Source organism: Rhamphochromis longiceps, linkage group LG5 (genome assembly GCF_057381845.1).
Source record: "Rhamphochromis longiceps isolate RC_006_pf linkage group LG5, R_longiceps_female_GT1.1, whole genome shotgun sequence".
Classification (NCBI taxonomy): domain Eukaryota; kingdom Metazoa; phylum Chordata; class Actinopteri; order Cichliformes; family Cichlidae; genus Rhamphochromis; species Rhamphochromis longiceps.
The window spans coordinates 5,538,883-5,562,979 of record NC_140561.1 but is presented as its reverse complement, the minus strand read 5'-3'; the positions used below and the strand labels follow the sequence as shown (position 1 = coordinate 5,562,979).

The following is a 24,097-nucleotide window of genomic DNA, read 5'->3' as shown; positions in this document are numbered from 1 at the left end:
TAAATATATTCTAAATGCATTTATTGTGTTTTTTACTCACTTTATGTCTCTTCCACGATATTTCTCTCTCCTACAATGTAGGTTACAATAGACTATGTGCACCTTGGCATATGCTACTTCCGGTAGGGAAACTCCTATAGTGTGCTTCGTTTCCGGTGTGATATTCACGTCTTGTTTACGGTCGGGTTTTCCAAAAAAAGTCAACCAAATGGACGAATCAAGTGGCAATTTACATTTCTCAAGATGTCTTGGGCATTTACCGAATATATCTGTAGATGATGTTCATCGACTTGTCGTTATTTTTCCCTTGCGCCTCAGAGCAAAAGAGAGAAGGGATTGAAATTTCTCAGTATTTGTATAGAGTTCCCTCGTTTATCGCGGGTGTTATGTTCTAAAAATAACCAGCGATAGGTGAAATCTGTTCACTACTTAAAATCACCTATCAGGTCTTTAAGTCTGACGTCATTAGCTGTGCCTGGGCCCAAACTCAGCTTCAGGTCCTAAAGTCACACGATCACTGCAGCATCACGATCAGCGTTGCTGCTTTACCAGGTGTAACAATTAAGTTTAGCATCCAGGCATCCATGAAAACAGAATTTATTCAATTTAACAGAGTTAGAAGTTAACAGGAAGTTAGCTCGCTAGTTTCCATCTAATGATAAACCACCATGTTCTGACTGAGAGATTTCTTAAAAAATTAAACGTACAGCTCTGTTATTGCTTCCAACATAAAAGAAGACAGAAAACTAAACAGCAGTGACGTTCGTAGGGTTACTGAAGTTGGGCTAGCTGGTATATAATGGTGTGCTACGTGATCACTAGCGGCACAACTATGTTAGCATATGTTAGCATAACATAAACACAGTGAAGCTGGAGGATGAACACTAACTTTTTCCCACTTGATAAAAGTTAACGTGAGGGTTCCCGATGGTTAGGGACAAATGCAATCGCATGGCAGGATGCTGTAAACGGACCAAACTTCAGTCAGGAGAACAACTGAGATAATCCATCCACAATACGAGGTTAGTCATTAATGTACTGTTGCACGGACTGGGCTGTAGTTACATTATAAGGTTTTAAAAACTGAGCTTTAAAATGGTTAGCGGTAACAAAAACCGAGAGAGGCCGACAGTGACAACCTTAACAAAAGCAGAGTCGTTATGGCCCAGAAGCAGGGTTCATCACGTCATCATTTAAAGACCGGATACAGTACTCTAATTTATAGTAATTTCTGTATTTCCTTTAAAAAAAAAACCCTGACTTGTTACCCCCTTATTTTAATGTGCCTAGTATTTTAGGGTAGATATAATTACACTGTAATTTCAAATGCCCTTTTGTCCCAGGCTGTATTATGAACTATTACCCCCCAAAAAAGAAACTGCTGAATGCTTCTCGATGTGTCAACATGAGCCTATTACTCTGAATTTGTTATTCCATTAAGCTGTTGACTTTGACCACAATCATTTAAACTAAACTACCCTGAAAATGCATAAGAAAGAGATCTTCATAAGTCCAGTGTGAATAAGGAGATGAATTCTAACAAGACAGACATTATGGATCCACGGCCTCCTCAGGACCCGAGACCTGAGCTAAGATTTCAGATCTGGTGCTTTCTGCTTGTGTTTAGACATTAAGTGTTATAGTGAAGTGGACTTGGGAAGACCCAGATGAAATCCTTTCATTGTCCATGATAGCAAGTGAATTCTTAAGCTGATACTGAATTATTTATGCAATAAGGGGAATAACACAAAGCCTGGGTGTATGTTACCAGCTTTTATTAGCTCGAAGGATGGATTATATACATCACAGCCAAATACTGTATATAAAAGTTGTCTGTGGTGACATCAACTACTAGTTCTCAAATGCTTGTTGCGACTCCTCGAACTGAGCGATCAAACAATAAAGGGTAAACTGTTCTCTTCACTCAATTTACAAAAAAAATCATGTTATAGTTGAAAAGAAAAAGGTTAAAACTAAAAACTGAAACCATAAATTCATCTGGAAAGTGTTAACCGAGGTCACAGATAAAAACTTCAATACAACTGAAATTCTCTTTTCAATCAGTGAGGTTAGCTCTTGCTAGCCATTAGACAGAATGGGAGTTGTATTGGTTTCCACATTAGCTACTCCCACATTTAAAATGCGATCAGTTCTCATGTCGATGATGGTTTGGCTTGAAGCTCTGGCACATTGTGCTCCCATCTGAACAACTGAGTGCTGCAGTCAACATGTCAGCATGTGGCATTTGTCCCCAGATGCAGTGATTTGTTGAATTCCAGTCATCTCTTTAAAAGGCTGTTAATAGCTCTGATTTCATCAGTGGACAGAGGAGAAAGACTGTAGCCTCTCAGCTCAGGTTTTCCTGCAACAGTAAGACACAAAAAAGGTTAAGAGATCATATAAGACTGACTTAAAATAAATGTAGTCGTAGGAACAGAACAATAGAGATCACTGTGACTGAGGACTTTTCCCAATAATAATATGAAGGACTTCCCACAGGAATAATGACTGAGTCATTATGCTTATTCCTCCTAATCTAAAGGTATCTGACTGAAGGCAGATTGGACTCAGTTTCCTCTCCTGCTTCCAACAACAGAACCACTGGGAGAAATTCTGCGAGTTTAATGATGTAAAGCAATGAAACCTCCATCAGATAACACTGCACTTCCTGTACAAATAAGTTACTGGAGACCAGACAAGACATTTTTGCTATGGAGGCTGCAGGAATATTCCAGATGTCATGGAATTATTTTTTTACAGACAGCAGACTCCACATAAAACACTTAAAAATGTCATTATATATTCAGACTTTCCACACATCCTGCTATTTACTACACTGACTTATGGCTGCTTCAAACCTATGACTTTAACCGAAATCTGAGCCATTTAGATGTTTGACAGCAGTGAAAAACCTAAATGTCATTCTGTTGATGGATTTTCCTAAAACACATTAGTAGCTATTTATACTTCCAAAAACAATCTGTAGTTCAAAATTTGGTGTAGACGCTCATTATGAAGATATTCTGGACCAGACCAGACTAGGTATGAAAATATGACCAGTATGTAAGGATTAAATGCAGCACAGTGTCTCTGTGTTCAGATCTGGTTTGATTGTTAGGGGTTGTGAAGGATCCCAAACATACTGCACACCTTCCAAAACCGTTTAGCATTTTATGAGGCTGTGATCCAGGGACCCTCATAAATCTAATTTATCGATTGAACTTTATTGTGTGCAATGTTTGGTTCTTTCCCAATCGCAGTTTGTGATCAAATCTATCTTTCAAATAGACTTTCTGGATTGTTTCCTCCTGGGTACTGACTAGTAAGAGCTTCTGAGGCCTCTATTTTTCTATACAACCAGAATGAAAGTGATTTTCTTCATATATTCTTCACATTTAACTAATAATACTCGTGAGTTTGGGGGGTTTATTGGGGGAGGGGTTACCAGGATGTCCTTCAAGGTGAAAATTAAACAAACTAATACTGCTTTCCTTTGTGTGTGGAATATTATTAAAATTAGAAACATCTGGTCAGAGTGTCAGAGTCAAATGTTTAGACTGAGACATTTTACTGTTTCATGAAAGATATTAGCTCATTTTGAAATTGATGGCAGCAACACATCTTAAAAAAATCAGGTGGGGCAACAAAAGGCTGGAAATCTAAGTGGTACTAAAAAGAAATAACTGGATGAACATTTTGCAGCTAAATAGTTTAACTGTTAATAAGTATTATGTATTATAGTAAGAGCATAGCTTACCTTGCATCTCATTGAGACGATTCACTTTTGCTTTCAGCCCTTTGCGAAGATCATTTATCTCTTTGTCCAGCTGCTCCTGGTCTACACACCACAACAAAGATCAAAAGAGTTTAGGGTGATGTGTTCTTAATAAAATTGCACATGTAAGAATCAATGACTTAGAAATGTTTTACCTTTCTGAATCATTTCTCTTGTCTTGGATTTGGGGAATTTGATAAACATGCTTCCCAAGCAAACCTTGACTTTCTCTGCAAATGTGAGCAGTGTTTTATGTCATTCATTGCATAAACACACATAGAATAAACTTTACACCTGGCTTTCCTATCACTGTGAGGTTTTGTGTTTTTAACAGCTTCTCTTGTTTGACTCTTTTAGTGGCACAGCTGCTGGGAGAGGATGCTCACCTGAATCTGCCACATCATGTTTCAGGGCATTGAGTGCCTCCCTGTTCCTGTTTCTCTTTGTGTCCAGGTCCACAATCTAGAAGAACAACAGACGGCATTAGTTAGCAACACACACACACACACACACACAAACAAACACAGATGGATAAAACAATGAGAGCACCAGTGAATGTACTTCTATTTTGCTTTGATACGGAATTCAAAATATAATACAAATACAAAGAATACAAAATCTTTCATTGTAAATAGCAGCTTCATAATTTGACTAAAAAGCTGTATCTGTGAAAAATGTCCACACATTTTTATATTATATAGTATTTTATATTATTAAAGTCTCCCTCTCTCTCTCACACACACACACACATATATATGTATTATATATTACAAAAATGTGTTTTTCTCTCATCCATGAGCTGACAACTTAGCTAGCTAGCTTAGCAGCTAACGTCACTGGCTACGTTAGCATACCTCTATAACGTACATAACGATCCTCCCGTGTGAACGTCCTCAGCTCAGTATTTACTTACCTGCTGTTTAGTGGTGAGAACATCTTCAGCTGCCTCTTCGACTTCTGTCAAATACTCCAAAACACGCTGGGACACCTCGTCCATGGTTGCAGTGCCGCTTCCAAAATATGTCCGGTGTGAAACAACAGCTGAACACTACAAGGACCGCTCGGAAACTGGCCGCAAATGTTTCTGTCATTTCCAGCCGTTTCACGAGAACGTTCATTTCTACGTTTCAGTTGAAAGACGTGGCTCGTTCTGCAGCACATCTCATGTGTAGAAATGTTATGTGGAAGAGTTGATTTCAGTAACTGTACTTGTGCAATGCGAGAAATGATTTGATTTGATGATGATTTCGCCTCTTTGTACTTCTTTACCTGCTTGGTAAAATCATCTCACGCGTATACTCTCTAAAGCTGCAGGGGGACCAATAAACAGCAATATTTAAACACTAAATTTAGAAACACTTTTGAGTACATTTCTCTGTCTGTTGGTCAGTTTTGGAGCCACCCCTGTAGACTGTGGGCTTTGCATTTGTATTTTTTTTCTCTCAGTAAGTAGATAAGTTGCCTCACAGGATACAGCAGAACTATAAACCACTATTACCATTGTTACTCTGCTGCAGAATAACTTGAACTGTACGAAACACAAAAATCTCCCTGTCCATAAGCGCAGACTAGAGAGGGAGAGGGGATTCACTGCATTTCAAACAGAGGGACAAAGAGCTCGTATCTGTATTAATAACTTTGAGGAGATTTAATATGTGGTCACCTCAGACTGTGCATAACAGACAGACATAGTCTTTGGCTTGATTCAAGCCGTCTGGAATTGATTCGCTCATCTCGCATCACTTTGAGGCTGACAGCTGGTTGCTTCCAGTCATTCCAGGCTCTCTTCCATATTTATTGCCAGGTCATAAGTCAGCCAGTGTCATTCTTAACTCTTACTCACTTGAAAGTTGTGAAGAGTTTGCCATGAGTCCTATCCAGTTCAGTTTTAAGTAGCCACTCATGAAACAAAGTTTGAGAGACCTGAGATAACTTTTTTCAACCTCAAGGCCAACGAAACTAGCGAGACTGACCTTTCTTCCTTTTTTTTTCTTAATCCACAGCGACTGTCTCAGTGGAAAAAGTTGTTTTTAAGTCTAAGTTTTTTAAGTATTTCAGCTCACCATCATCAGGGAACGCTTTGGAAATGTGCCTTCCTCATCAGGCACAAATATCTCTTTCATCAGTCAGACTTTCCTCTGCTCTCTTCCTTTTTAGTGTTGCAGGCTCTTACTGTTTTCTCCACTTCACCTTGAGGTACATGTTTCCTCATATGGGGAAATGTAGAAGTATGCAGACTGCAGCAGCAAGCCAAGCATGTTGATTTAGATTGATTCAAATTGATGCTAAGAACAAAAATGATTTGTGCACGTTACCTTTTGTGCAAGGTAATAACGTTTAACATCCATACAACTGTAAGCCTTTCACATCCAGAGCAAGTTAGCTCCATCTTTTCTGTACAGTCTATAGGCGTTACCGATTCCGTGTTGCACCAAAAGTGACTCATCTTCAAAATATCTGCTTCTGTTCCCACGTTATGGCCAGACTTGTGTTTTTTCATTTGATGTTTAATGATCTGAACACACATTTGTGTCACTTTCTTTCATAGGCGTTATTCAATCTGATCAGTTTATCCTTTAGTCTGATCCAGATTAGAAGAAGTCCCTGTCATGATCTGACTGAGTGGCTGGTGTTTTGTGGGCGGAGCCTTGGTTCCTTACCTGTTCTGCTCACCTGCCATCCAGTCAGCGAGGTAATACTTAAGGCCAGCGGAGTCATGCACTCTCTGCGATTTTATCAGCTACCTCATGGAGGTAACCCAGCCTCACTGCGTTGTAACTTTATGTCTGTTCTGTACTAACCTTGATTTAACTGTTTTCAGTTTCTCCACCACAACATTGCTTAAGTGACCTGCGGCTCAATTCTCACTACATCGCTACCTTCCTCTCGGAAACTAAACCTTTTTCCGCTCTCACCCTCCTGCCCACCCTCACCCTCAGTTTCCTGGAAACATAAGGTTGGACCATCACTCGATCACACACCTCTTGTACCCCACGCTCACCACCTACAAGTAAGCCTGCGAGTCCAGTATTCACCTTTTCTCCCCGCTCAGCATCATACACCATCTTCACAAGACTGTTTGGTATTCTTTAATAAATTTTGGTGATGTTTGCTGCTTCATTCAAAAGACTAATAAACCTGAATTGCTGAAAATCATATCATATGATCACATACAGTACACGATGCTATCTGGGTTCTTTTAAATAAAGCACAAACTTATCAAACTTGGACATCCAGCGGCTCTCTTCCATATCTGTGTAAACATCCCCCACAGCACAGAGAAATAATATCACATTAACAAATGAACAGTATTGCTGACTGTACATTCATAATAAAACTTTAAGGTGATGACAGTATGTAACATTCAGATTACACATTCATCACTACACCTGCTGTTATGTGACAAACTCCACCTGTTTGGGCCTGCTTGGCCTCTGTATAGGAGAATATTTGGATCCTGGTAAATTGTCTATTATTGCAGTGACAGCGTCAGGTTTTATTTCCTGTTCTTTGAGGTTAGCCGCTCTCCTCCTCTCAGCTCCTCCTTTTCTACACTCAGAGCCGCTCCGTTTTTTCTCCCATCCGTTCTGTTTCCTGTCTCCTCCACCTCTCCTCTGCTCTGAGCCGCTCCTCCTCCGAAACCCGCCCATCCTGTAGTCCCACACATCCCCCTTCCAGGCAACCTCATTACAGTCGCTGGCAGTGTGTTGAAGGCTGGTGGCGGCACCTTGGACAGGGTTGCGGATGTTTCCTGATGCCTGCATTCTCCTCAGGTGGCTGTTGGTCCGCACAGGGCTGCTGAACCTTTGGGCTTGTGAGCCCCTGTCTGAGGAGTGCACCCGGCTCTCGCTGTAGCTCCTTTTCGGGAGTATTTTGGGCTCTAGCGGAGCACTCGGCCTGGACTGGCGGTTGTGGCTGTAAGTCGAGCAACAGCATGGCACACTACAGCGGGAGCAGCGGATCCGGCAGAGAGTGCAGGCGCAGCCGGAGAGGAGGGCGGAGTGACTAGCCAGGGAGGAGAGGAAAGTGAGGGGGAAGGCACGCTGACACTGGAGGATGCACTTGGGAGAGCTGAGACGTGATGTGGCGGCAGCAGGGGACCTGTGACAGCTGGATATCACTTCTGATACTGCCGACTTCCCGCTCTCCTCCTGGACGGTCTGGATCTGACGCCACTCCAGCTGCAGCAGCTTCTCCAGATACCTTTCCAAAGGGCCCACAGGCCTGGGCCGGGGGGTACCTCGGCCTTCCATGTTGTAGAAAACAGCCAGCTGACTCAGGCTCCACGAATTAAAAGGTGGAGGGAGGAAGTCTGGGAAGTCAAAACCTCCATGGCCCTGCAAATTGGATCTGTGGCTGCGAGAGGAGCAGTCCTCGGCCTCGATGACCTCTGGCCTGAGCTCGAGCCGAGGAGGAGCACGACTGCAGGCTGACACAGGAAGTCTCTCTGACTCAGACAAATCGGTGTCGCTGTCATCTTCTCCATGGCGACTCAGGCGTCTGACCTCCAGTTCTGGCGAGTGTCTTTCCAGCTGCTCAGTGCTGCAACCACACGTGCAGTGGTAGGAGACAGCTGCTGTGTGTTTGCCGTTTCTGCTCCCCGCATGCTTGTGCTGTCTGTGGCTGGAGCGCTTAGTGACCGGCAGCACCTTTGGCTCCATCCTGCCCTCTGTGGGGGACACCGGAAGAGCCTTTGACTCTGAGGATCTGTGAGCGCTGCAAGGCAAAGCAAAGCTATTATCTCAGCACTGAGACAGCAGCGAACAACACAAACTTTGCACAAACCTCACCTGTGTTGAGAAGTATTGCGTTTAGCTGAGGAGTTGTTAGACTTGTGCTTTCTTCTTTGTTGCAGCCTCTGCAATTACAGACACATTATGTTCAACTTATCACTTAAACATGGTCGTGGTAATGTTATTACCATGGTAATGTTATTACCATGGTAATAAATTGAGACTTGTTGACATTTTGCCTGATATAAATAGTGCACTATTGTGCCACAGAAATGTGTCATTATGTGGAATAAAGGAAAAAATAGCGAGATGTAAACAACGCTCACTGCAAACGTGTAGGTGTTACTTTAACAGCAGCTCTGTATCTTGTATGAAAGCAGTCACTATTTAATGTACCATCATTTAAAACAGAACTGGAACACCAGCTAATTTGACTGATCTTGTGTGTGATACAGTGATCCGAGCCCGTTCACTCACTTTCTCGCTGTTAGTTTCCTGACTTGGGAACGCGTGCTGCGGCGGTGTGGGCTTCCTCTGAGACTGCCGCCTTCCCATTATGTTACTTGAGAGAAACAAACAAATCTTCCGAGTTAAATGTGACCGATGAAACACATGAAATGTAGAAACAGCAGCACAGGGCAGACATGGCGCTCTTCTTTGTTCACACACGTACACAGTGAGCATTTACACATCTAAGTGCAGTCACACACCACCGACATCCAGCGTCTGTGGCGCCGCCGAGGACACGGCAACAAACAGCAGCCATGTCTTCATCCGTTACCACCGTGTAACCCCAATAATAAGCATATCTGGCGGTACCTGCCCACATTAGGCCCGGCGATGCTCCACAGATCCTTCTTCCATTTCCTCTCCCTGCTGGAAACCCTCTCGGCACACCGCTGTGCCACTTGCTCCTGCAGAATGGTGCCCATCCCAGCTTCCAGCGGGCACCAATGAAATGGGCGAGTGAGCTGTTCACGCGAAACACGGTGCTGTGATCATAATGAGTAATGGGCTGAAATGAACCAAACACAACTGTGTTTAGGTATGGATCCCTGTGTGCGATTCACCTGCCGCCCAGCGGAGGGCAGTGGGGCTCACAGACGGAGCACGCACGGTTAATGTGCTGAGTGGTTCATACATGTACCGGCAGCTTAAATGCCTCCGTGTATTTAAAATAAACTAAATGTAGTGAGCTGATCGACAGCTTTACCAGTCCGACCCACTCGACATGAAATGTGCTCTACATTACCTGGAATGAATTTGACACCTTTGGTTTATACTGAGGACAATCAGTTCAATGATTCACAAGAGAGAGGACCCAATGCACACACCAGAGAGCTAAACAATAAATAATACACATCAATAAATGTATTGGGGGATGTGCAGGAACCTGGATCAGAGCATTTGACTGTTTCTTCTGTGACTTCCTTGAAAACTTAGTGTATGAAGATACAAAAAAATAAAATATGCTAAACTAAATGTAAAATATACTCAGTTCATACCAGATACCTGCTATCCGGTTACTGAGTTTATATTAGACAGTTTATCCAAGAGAATAAATTAAATGTATGTAACGCACACAGAGGTTCTAGGTCTGACCAACCGTCTCGGCCGTGGGAAAAAGATGACAACCAATAAAATTCTAAAAGATAATTTATTAGTGCAATGATCAAAAATTGGAAGGATAACACAGTTCAGTTTCCCACTTGCAAAAGAGATTTAAAAAAAATAAAAATAATATAAGGCCATAGACAGCGATGCGTCAAGTCAGTTGGACTTTACGTGTCAAACACTTTATCAGCAGTTGTCCCCCAAGTCTCACCACCCTGTAAGTAGAAGGCCAGTAATCACTCCAGCCTCAGCAACCCAACGCTGCCTTTAGACTGCAGCAGGCCCAGGCCTGCACAGAGACAAGATGTCACCACATCTTCATTATACAATTCACAGAGCAGCAAACTATCCATCATAACACATTTAAATCAAGTCATCTTGATGACACACCTGCACAGAGAGACAAACGTCACAGCAGTGTTTGTAGTGTGGACTATAAGTAGACTAGAGTATCAGTGAACTCAAATACACCTGCCTTCAATTAATCCAACCCCATCACAGCAAATGTGACACACAAAACCACCAGTGCAACTTCCCACAACAAACATGGAGGTGACATTAGTCCATCATGTTACATGTACTTTAGTAAATACTAAAAAATATATATATATTTAGCTCAGATACTTAGTTGGTATCGACTATTTTCCTCGTGGAATTGTTTAATATTTACTGTATATTTACTCATTGTTTTGCAAGTATTGCCGGTGTTGTGCCAAAGTAGTTACCCCCGTCAAACAATTTTTGACGGGGGTAACTACTTTGGCACAACACCTGTTCCAAAATAAAGCTTTTAACAACTACACAGAAGAGGGCAGCAGCTCCCCACAGCGGCTACTGCGGCTGCCGCCGTCTACGAGAGGAGAAGAAGACTTCGCTTCTTCGCAGGGACCAGCGCGTCTTCTTGTCCTCCAAAATGTCCAAGTTACAGCAGCTCAGACTCTTCGTGAATGAGCGTCTGACAGCAGCAGCGGAGGAAATCTTCGGCGCCGTGGAGAGAACCATATTAGAGTTTCACACTGACAAAGCTTTTGTGTCCCAGTCAGAAGATGTGAAGCCCAACGAGCTGCTAACGCTAGCCGAGGCTCTGAAAGCGGAGGAGGAGGAGGTGTTCCCGGCAGGTTGGTCTATTATCACCATGCAGATAAGCAGGCTGCTGTCAGCCATCAGACCCGTTTTAATGTGCGTGTAGCCTGGGACTACAGTCAGCATAGACTGCAGTCACAGAGCTGATTCTCTTAAGGCGGACGAACCAAATAAGAAACAGCGTTTTTCCCATGCAGCGGTTAAATGCACCGTTTTAGGTTCAGAAGAGTAGAGAGTGACACAAATACATATTTAGGCGTTCATGGTGTTCTCTATTAAATAAACCTCATTTGTATATCAAATTTCATAAAGGCTGTAATGTAAACATATTTTAATTTAGGCAATTATCTATATATTTATTTAAGCATTTATGACTCTGTATTAGGGGCTTTACAGAAGTTAAAATAAATAACTTAGTTCCTATAAGGTTTGGTTAGATTTCTTTTTGAGGGGACATTACATCATAGATTGGCCTTCTTGTTTTCAGTGGTGATGGACAGTTTGACATATGAGCTCAGCGAGGAGTCTCTCTGGACGTTGATGTTCACAGGTGGAGGTGTGCTTTGGAGAGGAAAGGAGTAAGAGTCAACAGAAGCAACACCGTGTGTAAAAGAGAATGAGATGGGTGGAAAAGTGAAGGTGCAAGCAATAGCTGTAGTGAAGATGGATAAGTTTAAATATGTGGGTCAACTATACAAAACAGAGTTCACAAGGGAGGTGAAGAAGAGAGTGCAGGCAGGGTGGAGTCGGTGGAGATGGGTTAAAGGGTCTGATTTGTGATTGAAGGACAGCAGCAATAGAGAAAGAAGGCTTGTAAAGAAAGCTGTTATAAGATATGTTTGGAAAAACGTTTACGTACCAGGGAAATAATAAAAATAATACTTAGCAGGTCTTAAAATTGGATAAATGTGACTTCAGATGAACAAAAAGACTTGACATATTACAGATGTGTGTGGAGATTCTTGGTAGTCTGAAGAGCTAGAAAGGCTTTAAGTCTGCAGCCATTTACAGTTAAAACACGCACTGTTGTAAAGAGTGGATTCTTTCTAACACGTGATTGTTCTGCTGCCTACCAGCTTCATGGGTTACTGGTAGGTAGCATAACAACAGCAGTCACTCCAGACATGCTCGCAAGTGTATGGGACACGTTGGACTATGATATGGACATATGCTGTGCATCCTAAGCACTTGTCAACATTGCAAGTTTTGTAAGTAAAATGATATATTTAGCCATGAATTAAAACATTTACCACAAGCTTCCATGTCTATCACTTTAAACAGTAAGCCTTTTGTAAATGTTTGCCAGTGTCATATCTTTCCCTGTCATGTCTGCAGGCTCCCAACAGGTGAGTGTATCCGAAGCAGAGGTCTCCACACAGACAACATATGCTCAGGCCAGTCAGCTGTTGGTGAAGCAGGACACACTGAGAGCAGACTTTCTGGTAAATCAGGAACACTGGCCGAGAGGAGACAAAGGCCAGCTGCAGGATCTGTTACACTGTGAAGCTGTGGCTTGTTTCAAATCTGAGCAGAGCGCAGGGTCCCCCTCCTCATGCTTTCAGAGCCAAAGTGTGGCAAGCACACAGGGAGTAGTGCTTTTCCCCCATGCCTCAACAGAGTCTAGAAAAATTAAGCAGGAAGCAGATGGATGTGGAGGATCGGATTTCTGCCAGCCCATCTCCTCAGATAGTGGGGCTGAAAATGATGCCTGTGATAATGAAAGGATGGAGAGCAGAGCATCCAATTCAAAGACAGTGCAGCCAAAAACAAAGGCAAAGCAGAAGCAGAAGAGTTCCAGCTTAAGCAATAAGAAAAGGACAAGTCCTTTCTGTTGTAAGCTCTGTGGAGAATCTTTCTGCCACAGGAATTCATTGATGATTCACCTGAAAACACACGGAGACTGTGCGCTGCAGCACATAGAAACACACAAGGAGGACAATCTGTGTCACGTCTGTGGCAAAACATTCACCACAAAGACCCATTTAAAAAGGCACATGCTGATCCACACGGGTCAGAAGCCTCACTGCTGCAAGGAGTGCGGCAGGAGATTCGCACGAGGCGAGTGTTTGAGAGTGCACATGAGGATCCACACAGTGGAGAGGCCGTACACATGTGGAGTGTGCGAGAAAGGATTCAGACAGAGAAGTAATCTAATTACTCACATGAGAAAGCATACGGGAGAGAAACCTTACCGCTGTGGCATCTGCTCAAGACCATTTGCATACAAGAAGGACATGCTGAGACACACGCAGATCCACACAAAGACGTGAAAAACTCAGTCCACAGGGATGAGCTTTGGTCTAGTACTTCTGAGTTTAACTTGTTTGCTATTATAAATTTTTTTCCTTTTGGTTAAGTGTGAAAAAAGAGATGGTGAGTGTGTGTATTAATAGAGCAAAGTGCATTTTCAAAATGCTTGTTGTAGATTGCAAGGGCTAGGCAGTTAATCCCATTTTAACCTCCTTTACTACTACGACTTCCAACAGTACTAAAAAAAACCCAAACCCCACATTTCATAAATATTAAAAATAAGCGAGTCTGCTGCTGCCTGGATGTATTCATACCTGTCTGTATGGTCAGACATCTCAGTTGAGCTAACAGCTCTGAGTTATTTAACCCTGAGTTTCTGTTCCAGAGTCGACTTCAGTTCTGAGTCAGTCACGAGGGTTATTTCCTCACTATAAATCCAAGGGTTTTTCTGTTTTTATACACATGGATATATCTATCCATAGATGTAGATATATCTTTTCATGGGACAACACTGAAGTTATGACACTCTGATACAATGTAAAGTAGTCAGTGTACAGCTTGTACAACAGTGTGAATTTGCTGTCACCTCAAAATAACTCAACATACATCCATTAACGTCTAAACTGCTGGCAACAAAAGTGAGTACACCCCTAAGTGAAAATGTCCAAACTGTGCCCAAAGTGTCAATATTTTGTGTTGCAACCACTGGTCTCATCAGACCACAGGTAATCCATGTCCTTAGTCTGCTTGTCTTCAGCAAACTGTTTGCGGGCTTTCTTGTGCATTATCTTTAGACGAGGCGTCCTTCTGGGACGACAGCCATGTGATGCAGTGTGTGGCGTGTGTCTGAGCCACTGTCAGGCTGACCTTTGACGCCCTCTGCAGCAATGCTGGTACTCACTTTTGTTGCCAGCGGTTTAGACGTTAATGGCTGTATGTTGAGTTATTTAGAGGTGACAGCAAATTCACACTGTTGTACAAGCTGTACACTGACCACTTTACATTGTATCAAAGTGTCATATATTCAATGTTGTCCCATGAAATATTTACAGAAATGTGAGGGTGTACTCAATTTTGTGAGATACATATATTTTATTTTCTTCTCCCCTCCTGCTTCTTAACATAGCCATCGTGATCCACACTGACACGGTGATATTCCTCAGTCCACTGGATTCGAAGTGAGGCTGTGCTTTCTTGGAGAATCTTGGTGTCAGAGCTCCTCTGATGATGGTTTTCTTTCTGTACTCATAAATGTGCTCAATCCCATCCTGAACATACTCACAGTTGTATTGAACTAACTGGTCAGCTCTTCTGGAATGAGAAGCCCAGAGTTATTGACATCAAATTTAACCAACTCACTTTATTTCTAAACTCAGATTTTGCTAAACATGCTTCCCAGAATAGGGCTTTGGTTGGGTCTTCCAGAGCTCTATTCCGGGAGCGCGTTAAGGAGAAGCCCCCAAAGTCACGGAAGCGATCGTTTACCGTCTGTGTGAGCCCTGCTTCTCGCCTGTAGGTTCTTATGGACTGTAGGAAAGTCTTCAATGTTGCTGTTGGAAGAATTCAAATGTTTTCGTGTAGCTGAGGATGAGTGCAGTTCTTTGAACTCTGTGGTAGCTCCTACCTCAATGCTTTTTCTCTCAGTATATGAGGTATAAGTGTGTCCAATGATTGACTGAATGGAACATGGGCAATCGCTAAAATGTTTGCATTGTAAACAGCATTTGTTTGAAAAAATGATATCAGTCCAATCCAATTTTATTTATAAAGCACTTTAAAATACCCAGCACAGGAACAAAGTGCTGTACAGAAAATAAGCATTAATAACATGAAGTAAAGATCTAAGAATCTTCTTAAACCTGAGCCTGTATAAGAACCTGAGCAAAGCTGTCATCTGTCTGTTGTGAGTTACTTCTGTCAGTTTGAAGATCCCTCTCAAAGTACTGTAATCAGTTAAACTTGCAGTTACATTTGACTTATACTGCTATAAAATAAGGACACAAATGCACCTTAATTTGCTGTAGCGTAGATTTCCATATTCTACAGGTTTTCCCACATATAACGTTTCATGTAATAAAAACATTATCATACTTAATTGCATGCTCCCCTTTCACCACAGTTAGTGGTCAGAGTTGGGTCCATAGTTTTTGGGGGGCATAGACCGTTTTTGTAGTTTTGCTGATATACACAGCTGTTTAAGTCAGAATATGTGATTGAAGTGCAGACGTTTAGCTTTAAAACAAGGGGTTTAACAAAAGTATTGCATTAACTGTTTAAGAATTACAGCCTTTTATTTTCTTTCTTTCTTTTCTTATTCATAGTCCCCGATTTTTTGAGGCCCAGAAGTAATTAGAGAATTGACAAGTAGTCAGACATTACTAATAAGAAATTCTAGCGTGGCTTTAGTGATACACTTTGGGTCATTATCAATTTGCACTGTGACACAATCAGTTTTGCAGCATTTGGCTGAATCTGAGCACAGATTGTAGCCCTGTACACTTCAAAGTGCATCCTGTCAGCTACTACTTCTATCAGCAGTCCCATCATCACACAATAGAGAGCTGGTTCTTTTAGCACTTTGTGGTAAACGCTCTGTGTTTTCATTGATCACCTCGACAGTGACACACCTACCTCATCAAGAGTGTTCTTAAGTTTGTTAGATGTGAAGTTTCTTAAACTACATCTTTGAACTAAAATTATAATGAAAATCTATGAAATCCAAATTCAACACCTTGAATCAACTTATATGTTTTCCTCATTTGTGACAGAGTATCGGGGGAAGTGACCTAACCTCACCTAAGTTAGTTTTGCCTCTAAAAATGGGGGACTATGAAAAACACAGGTAATCCATCATTGTTAAATGTCTGTTATTAAATCAAAATCCGATATTGATTGATTTAAAATCCACCATGGTGGTATAAGGAGGAAAAACTACAAAAATTATCTTTTTCTAACAAACGATAGCCCTAATCCCAACCGCCTCTTTCCATAACGCCATCAAAACACCATATTTAAATGTAATTAAATGGTTTAAGATGATGCAGGGATGCTGTTTGAGTGAATGAGATCCTTTAAATAAACATCTAATGATGTATTTTGTTGAAGGAAAGTGTTTATGTGCTTTTCAGGCATTAAAATGCATGTAAGATGTTGCTGAATAAAATGACATGTTTTCTGTAGACAATCATGTACAGTGCATTAATCAAAATAAATGTAATGTGCCTAAGGTTCCTCAAAATCCAGACGTTACATTTGTTATATTTAAAAAAAAAAAAAAAGACTGAACACAGAAGAATTACATCAATCTGCAGATGTTGGTTGTGCAGCAGTTTTAATTCGTAACCAATAATTGTTATTGGAAATGTTACATTGCAAGACTTTTCTGACCTAATGTAAGCCATATTAGAAATTAAAGATGTATTAAAATAAAAACCTTTTTAGTTAAATCACAGTCCACTCACTGAGCTACCAGCTAGCATTCACCATTTGTGTAGATCAGAACAATCCTCATTACAGCGTGGCTCAAGGCTCTGTTACTGATTATTCAACATGTTAGACATACTTATCAGTTAGCATATTAAGGCACGTACACTTTTAATGCCAACATCCTGGTATCGCAGTGTGTTTCTCTAGCAATGTCCACATGTCTACCTGAGTCTGCCCTCTTACGGTCTTGTTTCTCCTGTGATATCACCTAATACTCAATGGTCACTGTCTTTGTCTTCAGGTATTCGTTGAGAGCGTCTTGTCCTGGTGGAGAGACAAAGATACTGATAGTAAGCACAAGCACCAGTCACCTATTGGTCACCACAGGGTTGAGTGCACTGGCTCAAAGCAGATACCAGTGAAGACTATGGATGTGAATGATTAGTTAGTACTACTAAAACATTAGTAGTACTATCTACTGTCTTACTGAGTACTGATTTGTGTCTGTGTGTTACAGACACAGAGTTTGTGGATGCGGCTAGCTAACTAAGCATGGTGGTATACGCTGATAACATTGCACTCCACCCTACTGTGCTAATATGGTGTCTTTAGTATGTGAAGCTCAAACCCAATGGATGACATCACAATGTCCAGCTTTTATATATGGTCTATGATGGCAATACAGCATAATGTTGTAACTTTTATGGAACAAATGGGAGAAGATGAAAAAAATGGCAGTTTGAATGGAATCAGAAATAACAGCCTCTTTCTATTACCATACCATTACCAAAACTAGTTCATGCATTTATTACTTCTAGGCTGGACGACTGTAATTCATTATTATCAGGATGTCCAAAAAACTCCCTGAAAAGCCTTCAGTTAATCCAAAATGCTGCAGCAAGAGTCCTGACAGGGACTAGAAAGAGAGAGCAGATTTCTCCTGTTTTGGCTTCCCATCACTGGCTTCCTGTTAAATCCAGAACTGAATTCAAAATCCTGCTCCTCACATACAAGGTCTTAAATAATCAGGCCCCATCTTATCTTAATGACCTTGTAGTACCATATCACCCTATTAGAGCACTTCGCTCTCGCTCTGCAGGCCTACTTGTTGTTCCTAGAGTATTTAAAAGTAGAATGGGAGGCAGAGCCTTCAGTTTTCAGGCCCCTCTTCTGTGGAACCAGCTTCCAGTTTGGATTCAGGAGACAGACACTATCTCTACTTTCAAGATTCAGCTTCAAACTTTCCTTTTTGCTAAAGCATATAGTTAGGGCTGGACCAGGTGATCCTGAATCCTCCCTTAGTTATTCTGCAATAGACGTAGGCTGCCGGGGGATTCCCATGATGCATTGAGTTTTTCCTTTTCAGTCACCTTTCTCACTCACTATGTGTTAATAGACCTCTCTGCACTGAATCGTACTTGTTATTAACCTCTGTCTCTCTTCCACAGCATGTCTCTTGTCTTCCTTCTCTCACCCCAACTGCAGCAGATGGCCCCGCCCCTCCCTGAGCCTGGTTCTGCCGGAGGTTTCTTCCTGTTAAAAGGGAGTTTTTCCTTCCCACTGTCACCAAAGTGCTTGCTCATAGGGGGTCATATGATTGTTGGGTTTTTCTCTGAATGTACAGGGTGGGCCATTTATATGGATACACCGTAATAACATGGGAATGGTTGGTGATATTAAAGTCCTCTTTGTGGCACATTAGTATATGTGAGGGGGCAAACTCCTCAAGATGGGTGGTGACCATGGTGGCCATTTAGAAGTCGGCCATCTTGGATACAACTTTTGTTTTTTCATTAGGAAGAGGGCCATGTGACACATCAAACTTATTGGTAATGTCACAAGAAAAACAATGGTGTGCTTGGTTTCAACGTAACTTTATTCTTTCATGAGTTATTTACAAGTTTCTCTTTGTTCACAGCCATTGACATGTCGAAGAGGTTAACACGTGAGGAACGGATCGAAATTGTGTTGATATCTGGTGAACGCAGTAACCGGGTCATTGCAGCAGATTTCAATGCAAGACACCCTATGAGACCACCCATCTCCCATGCTACAGTTAGCAAACTGCTTGCTAAGTTTCATGAAAGTGTTGGATTTGCCAAAACGTGGACGCAAGAAAACTCACTAATGAAACATTAGTGGCTGTCCTAGCTTCATTCAGCAAGAGCCCACAGCATAGCACTCGCCGCATGTCACTGGAGAGTGGCATTAGTCGAACATCCCTTCGGCAGATATTAGCTAAATGGCACCCTTACAAACTCCAGCTACTGCAGCATCTTAGCGAGGATGACCCAGATCGGCGCACAGAATTTGCAGAATGGGCAAAACAAAAATTGGCACAGGACCCTCAGTTCACGCAGAAGATTTTGTTCAGTGATGAGGCAAACTTTTATGTGAATGGTGAAGTTAACAAACAAAACCACCGCTGTTGGTCTGACACTAACCCACACTGGATGGATCCCTCCAAGACTGTTGGAACAACAAAAGTGATGGTTTGGTGTGGTATATGGGGCACAACGATAGTGGGTCCATTCTTCATCAATGGAAACCTCAAGGCCACTGGATATTTGAAATTGCTACATGATGATGTGTTTCTCTCTTTATGCACTGAAGCTGGCACGTTCCCTGAGTTTTTCCAGCAAGATGGTGCACCACCACATTATGGGTGCCAGGTCCGAGCATTCCTAGATGAACAGTTTCCTGGAAAGTGGATTGGTCCTCGTGGGCCAGTTGAATGGCCCCCAAGGTCTCCCGATCTGACCCCCTTAGACTTTTATCTTTGGGGTCATCTGAAGGCAATTGTCTATGGCATAGGTGTCAAACTCTGGCCCGCGGGCCAAATTTGGCCCGCAGCCTAATTACATTTGGCCCGCGAAGCCATACCAAATTACTATTAGAGCTGGCCAACTGGTATTATACAGCTAATATATACATTGTTTAGTATTAAGCTTTGCTTGTTCCACATTCAGTTTTTCAGCAAAACTTGTTTGAGTCCATAAGAAGAGATTCATTCTTAAATCTGGAGGAAGATATTTTTCAATAAATATTATTGTTAGCCCGCGACCTTGTTCTAGTTTTGAATTTTGGCCCACTGTGTATTTGAGTTTGACACCCCTGGTCTATGGTGTGAAGATACGAGATGTGCAGCACCTGAAACTACAGATACTGGATGCCTGTGCTGGCATTTCTCCTGCGGTGTTGCTATCAGTGTGTGAAGAGTGGGAGAAGAGGGTTGCATTGACAATCCAACACAATGGGCAGCACATTGAACACATTTTATAAGTGGTCAGAAACTTGTAAATAACTCATTAAAGAATAAAGTTACGTTGAAACCAAGCACACCATTGTTTTTCTTGTGACATTACCAATAAGTTTGATGTGTCACATGGTCCTCTTCCTATTGAAAAAACAAAAGTTGTATCCAAGTTTGCCTCCTCACATATACTACTGTGCCACAAACAGGACTTTAATATCATCAACCATTCCCATTTTATTACGGTGTATCCATATAAATGGCCCACCCTGTATTATTGTAGGGTCTATCTTACAATATAAAGCGCCTTGAGGCGAATGTTGTTGTGATTTGGCGCCATATAAATAAAATTGAATTGAATTTTCATACATAAGGCGCATTAAGCGAAACAAAACAGTCAGATAACTCAGCTCATTCCTCTTGCTTCCTCTACTTCCGTACCATTGATTCATTAATGTTGATTTCTCTGGCAGCTGCTCTATTCTCATGTTATTGCAGTATATTAATGACTAACCTCATATTGTGGATGGATTATCTCAGTTGTTCTCCTGACTGAAGTTTGGTCCGTTTACAACATCCTGCCATGCGACTGCATTTGTCTATAACCATCGGGAACCCTCACGTTAACTTTTATCGAGTGGAAAAAAGTTAGTGTTCATCCTCCAGCTTCACTGTGTTTATGTTATGCTAACATATGCTAACATAGTTGTGCCGCTAGTGATCACGTAGCGCAGCGGTCCCCAACCCCCGGGCCTTGGACCGGTACCGGGCCGCGAGAGTTGAGGCTCAGGTGTGAAATGTATAGTTTTCAGGGTTTTTATCGGTTTTCAGCATTATTTTGTCATCGTTTTTATCGTTAACTCGGTTTTCCTGGGTCTTTACACGTGTGTTATGAATAAATTTTCTTTTTTCCGGTACCGGTACTAGTTTTATTTTGTTGTATTTATCCGCAACACCTTAAAGGCCGGTCCATGAAAATATTGTCGGGCATAAACCGGTCCGTAGCGCAAAAAAGGTTGGGGACCGCTGACGTAGCGCATCATTATATACCAGCTAGACCAACTTCAGTAACCCTTCAAAAGTCACTGCTGTTTAGTTTTCTGTCTTCATTTATGTTGGAAGTGATAGCAGAGCTGTACGTTTTAATATTTTCAGAAATCTCTCAGTCAGAACATGCTATATCATGTTTAGGTGGAAACTAGCGAGCTAACTTCCTGCTAACTTCTAACTCTGTTAAATTTAATAAATTCTGTTTTCATGGATGCCTGGATGTTAAACTTAATTGTTACACCTGGTAAAGCAGCAAAACTGATTGTTAGGTATTTTAGTACCATGGTAGCATTTACTGGATATTGTTTTATAGTGACATTATACAGGAAAACTCTGTCATTCAATAAGGCCCCTTTGTTTTAGTTATTTTTCTCTTTGACCCAAGAATTGATGTGTGAGAATCACAGGCTGGTACAAGGTTGAAATACCACAGAGATCACTCCCTCAGCTACATTAGTTTCTTAATCTTTTAGGAGACGCCTGTTGAAGGCCAAATGGTTTGTTTCAGATTTCACTAATGTAAGAACTCTTTGTTTTGTGCCTTGAAAATATGTCGCTGAGATAATCACAATTGTAGCTGAACTGATAAACTACACAAAGGATGCTTCTTCACCCAAGGGCAGGAAGACGCTGCCTTATCTTGGTCTGTACTGGTTTAAACTGATAAATCTGCTGTCTCATGAATTTTACCCTCTATATAAACTGTTGTACTTGTGAATAAAGTTGAGTCACTTTGGGAAGACAATCTAAAGCAGTCTCTGTTTTCTTGTTCTCCCAAGCTGCTCCCGAGCTCGTACTAACACGCTGAATGGCATGCTTGAATATTACTTGAGAATATATTTGACTGTGTTACAGACTAAGGGACATTCTCTGCTGATAGGTGAAGGTACATTCTCTGCTGATAGACGTCCACGCCTCGAAGGAAGTCGATCCACGGATTAGGCCCTGGAAACCGTTTCCTTCACTGATAATTTTATCAAAGGTGAAAATTTTTAGTTTTTAAATCTCAGTGATGCCGCAGTGTTCGTTTGACTTTGGGACCTGAAGCGGACGGAGTTTGGACCCAGATGACTCCGCCAGGCTCCTGACTACGGTAGCCGTAATGCTCTGATAATGCATCAATGGTGCGGCTTCATAGCTTACCAACGTCGTACTAAAACATTTTTTGACAGATTTTTGAGCACCGTGTACCACATAAAATTGGTCCGAGGTCAGTAAGCACAACCAGAATTCATAAAGAAGGCGCACCGGATTATAAGGCGCACTGTCGATTTTTGAGAAAATGAAAGGATTTTAAGTGTGCCTTATAGTCTGAAAAATACGGTACTAGACTGCTTCAGATACAGGTGTGATAAATTCTGGCAAATAAAATCTACACTCACTGTTTCAGTAAATTAGTATTTGTTTATTTAATGGTTTAAATACGGGGTGGCTGTAGTTCAGGAGTTAGGTCATGGTTTGATTTCTTGCCGCTTCAGTCTGCACACCAAATGTCATTGGGCAAGATACTAACCCCAAGTTGCTCTCTGATTTGTCCACTGGCGTATGAATGTGTGTGAATGTTAGATAGAAAGCACTTACATGGTAAAAAGTGCTATATAAGAACCAGCCCATTTACCCTCCAAACATGACTTTGTCCCCACTGCTGGTGTTGTATGTGAAAATGTTTTGACATAGGTTGAATAGTATATATTTTTTCTTTTTTTAAAAAATTTGTGTTTCTTGACATGAAATAATACATCTACACAATAAAAGCAGTAGTTTGCCTTACCCAGGTCTTTACCAAATCCGGACTGCTTGAAGCCTCCGAAGGGCGCAGCGACGTCGGTCTTGTTGTAGGTGTTGACGAAAACTGTGCCGGCATTGAGCCTTTCACTGACATACAGTGCTTTGCTGATGTCCCGTGTGAAAACACCTGATGCCAGGCCATACTCTGTAGCATTGGCCCTCCTCAGGACGTCATCCACTTCACTGAATTCAGGAAGATGGAGGAGGCACACCGGACCAACACAACAGTGAAGACACAAAAGGTCAGTCTTATGTTGGGTATATGAAGCAAGATGGCATTTGAGCAATCATTCAATTTTAACTAACCCGCTCTTAAACTTGGAGATGATCATAACAGGGCCAAAAGACTCCTCTTTAGCAATGTACATGTGGTCCTGCACATCAGTAAACACTGTGGGTTCAAAGAAGAAACCTGGAGGGAAAACAAAACATCCAACGGCATCTGTTATATCAGAGTTAGTCCATCCTAACCAGTTCTGTTTAGAAACTTCTGCTGCCTTACCTGGTCGTTGTACCTGTCTGCCACCACAGACCAGGGTGGCTCCCTCCTTGACGCCAGTCTGACAATATTCCACCAGTTTGTCCAGGTGGGCCTTGTGGTTCTGAGGTCCATGGTCTGTTGAGCGGTCCAGTGGATCACCAATCTTCATCTTTTTGACTTCCTCAACCTAAGATAAGAGAGATCCAAGTGGTCTTTAAAGAAGTAAGAACTAATTACTCACATGAGACAGCATACGGGAGAGAAACCTTACCGCTGCGGCTCAATTTGCATACTAGAAGAACATGCTGAAACACACGCAGATCCACACAAAGGCGTGTAACTGCTCAACCTGCTCAGTGTGCTCATTTCTAAGACTTAGAGCATGTGTTTCAGTTTCATTACTACCACCGACAGTGCGTCACTGGCCTTGCTCTTTCAACACATGTGAAAAAGTTACTGAAAACAGTAACTAGCTGATAAAGTTAAGTGAAAGACATATAGTTTGGTGAGAAACACCTCAGCACTATAGCAAAATGTCTTTTGGCCCGCTGACTAAAATGGCATTAGTCAGTGAGCCATCAGCCTATTACGTCTGAAGGTGAGAGACTGATTTTTAAGGTGGAATGAAAACACAACATGACATT

General features: G+C 41.8%; 4 protein-coding genes across 4 annotated transcripts in view; 1 reads left to right on the top strand and 3 right to left on the bottom strand.

Annotated features, from left to right (window-relative positions):
* Positions 1-1,737: 1,737 nt before the first annotated feature.
* pdrg1 (p53 and DNA-damage regulated 1) lies at positions 1,738-4,821 on the bottom strand. The gene is made up of 5 exons (XM_085407840.1): positions 4,689-4,821; positions 4,162-4,237; positions 3,931-4,005; positions 3,758-3,838; positions 1,738-2,362 (listed from the first exon to the last, which is right to left on the bottom strand). Exons 1-5 carry the CDS (start codon positions 4,770-4,772, stop codon positions 2,280-2,282), a joined length of 399 nt encoding a protein of 132 aa, XP_085263966.1. The 5' UTR covers positions 4,773-4,821; the 3' UTR covers positions 1,738-2,279.
* A 2,034-nt stretch (positions 4,822-6,855) lies between these two features.
* Positions 6,856-9,579, bottom strand: fam217bb (family with sequence similarity 217 member Bb). Its single transcript, XM_085407839.1, has 4 exons — positions 9,328-9,579; positions 8,986-9,070; positions 8,566-8,633; positions 6,856-8,491 (listed from the first exon to the last, which is right to left on the bottom strand). The coding sequence occupies exons 1-4, from the start codon at positions 9,438-9,440 to the stop codon at positions 7,171-7,173; spliced, it is 1,587 nt and encodes a 528-aa protein (XP_085263965.1). The 5' UTR covers positions 9,441-9,579; the 3' UTR covers positions 6,856-7,170.
* A 1,317-nt stretch (positions 9,580-10,896) lies between these two features.
* Positions 10,897-16,344, top strand: LOC146669087 (uncharacterized). The gene is made up of 2 exons (XM_085405520.1): positions 10,897-11,240; positions 12,541-16,344. The coding sequence occupies exons 1-2, from the start codon at positions 11,036-11,038 to the stop codon at positions 13,473-13,475; spliced, it is 1,140 nt and encodes a 379-aa protein (XP_085261646.1). The 5' UTR covers positions 10,897-11,035; the 3' UTR covers positions 13,476-16,344.
* A 3-nt stretch (positions 16,345-16,347) lies between these two features.
* The window catches only part of aldh1l1 (aldehyde dehydrogenase 1 family, member L1), a 29,468-nt gene continuing 21,718 nt past the window's right edge, over positions 16,348-24,097 (bottom strand). Inside the window, exons 20-23 of the mRNA XM_085405518.1 lie at positions 23,475-23,640; positions 23,279-23,384; positions 22,956-23,155; positions 16,348-17,205 (exon numbers count right to left, since the gene is read on the bottom strand). Of these exons, the coding sequence (XP_085261644.1) occupies positions 17,150-17,205; positions 22,956-23,155; positions 23,279-23,384; positions 23,475-23,640 (528 nt within the window). The 3' untranslated portion in view covers positions 16,348-17,149. The remainder of the gene's footprint in view (positions 17,206-22,955; positions 23,156-23,278; positions 23,385-23,474; positions 23,641-24,097) is intronic.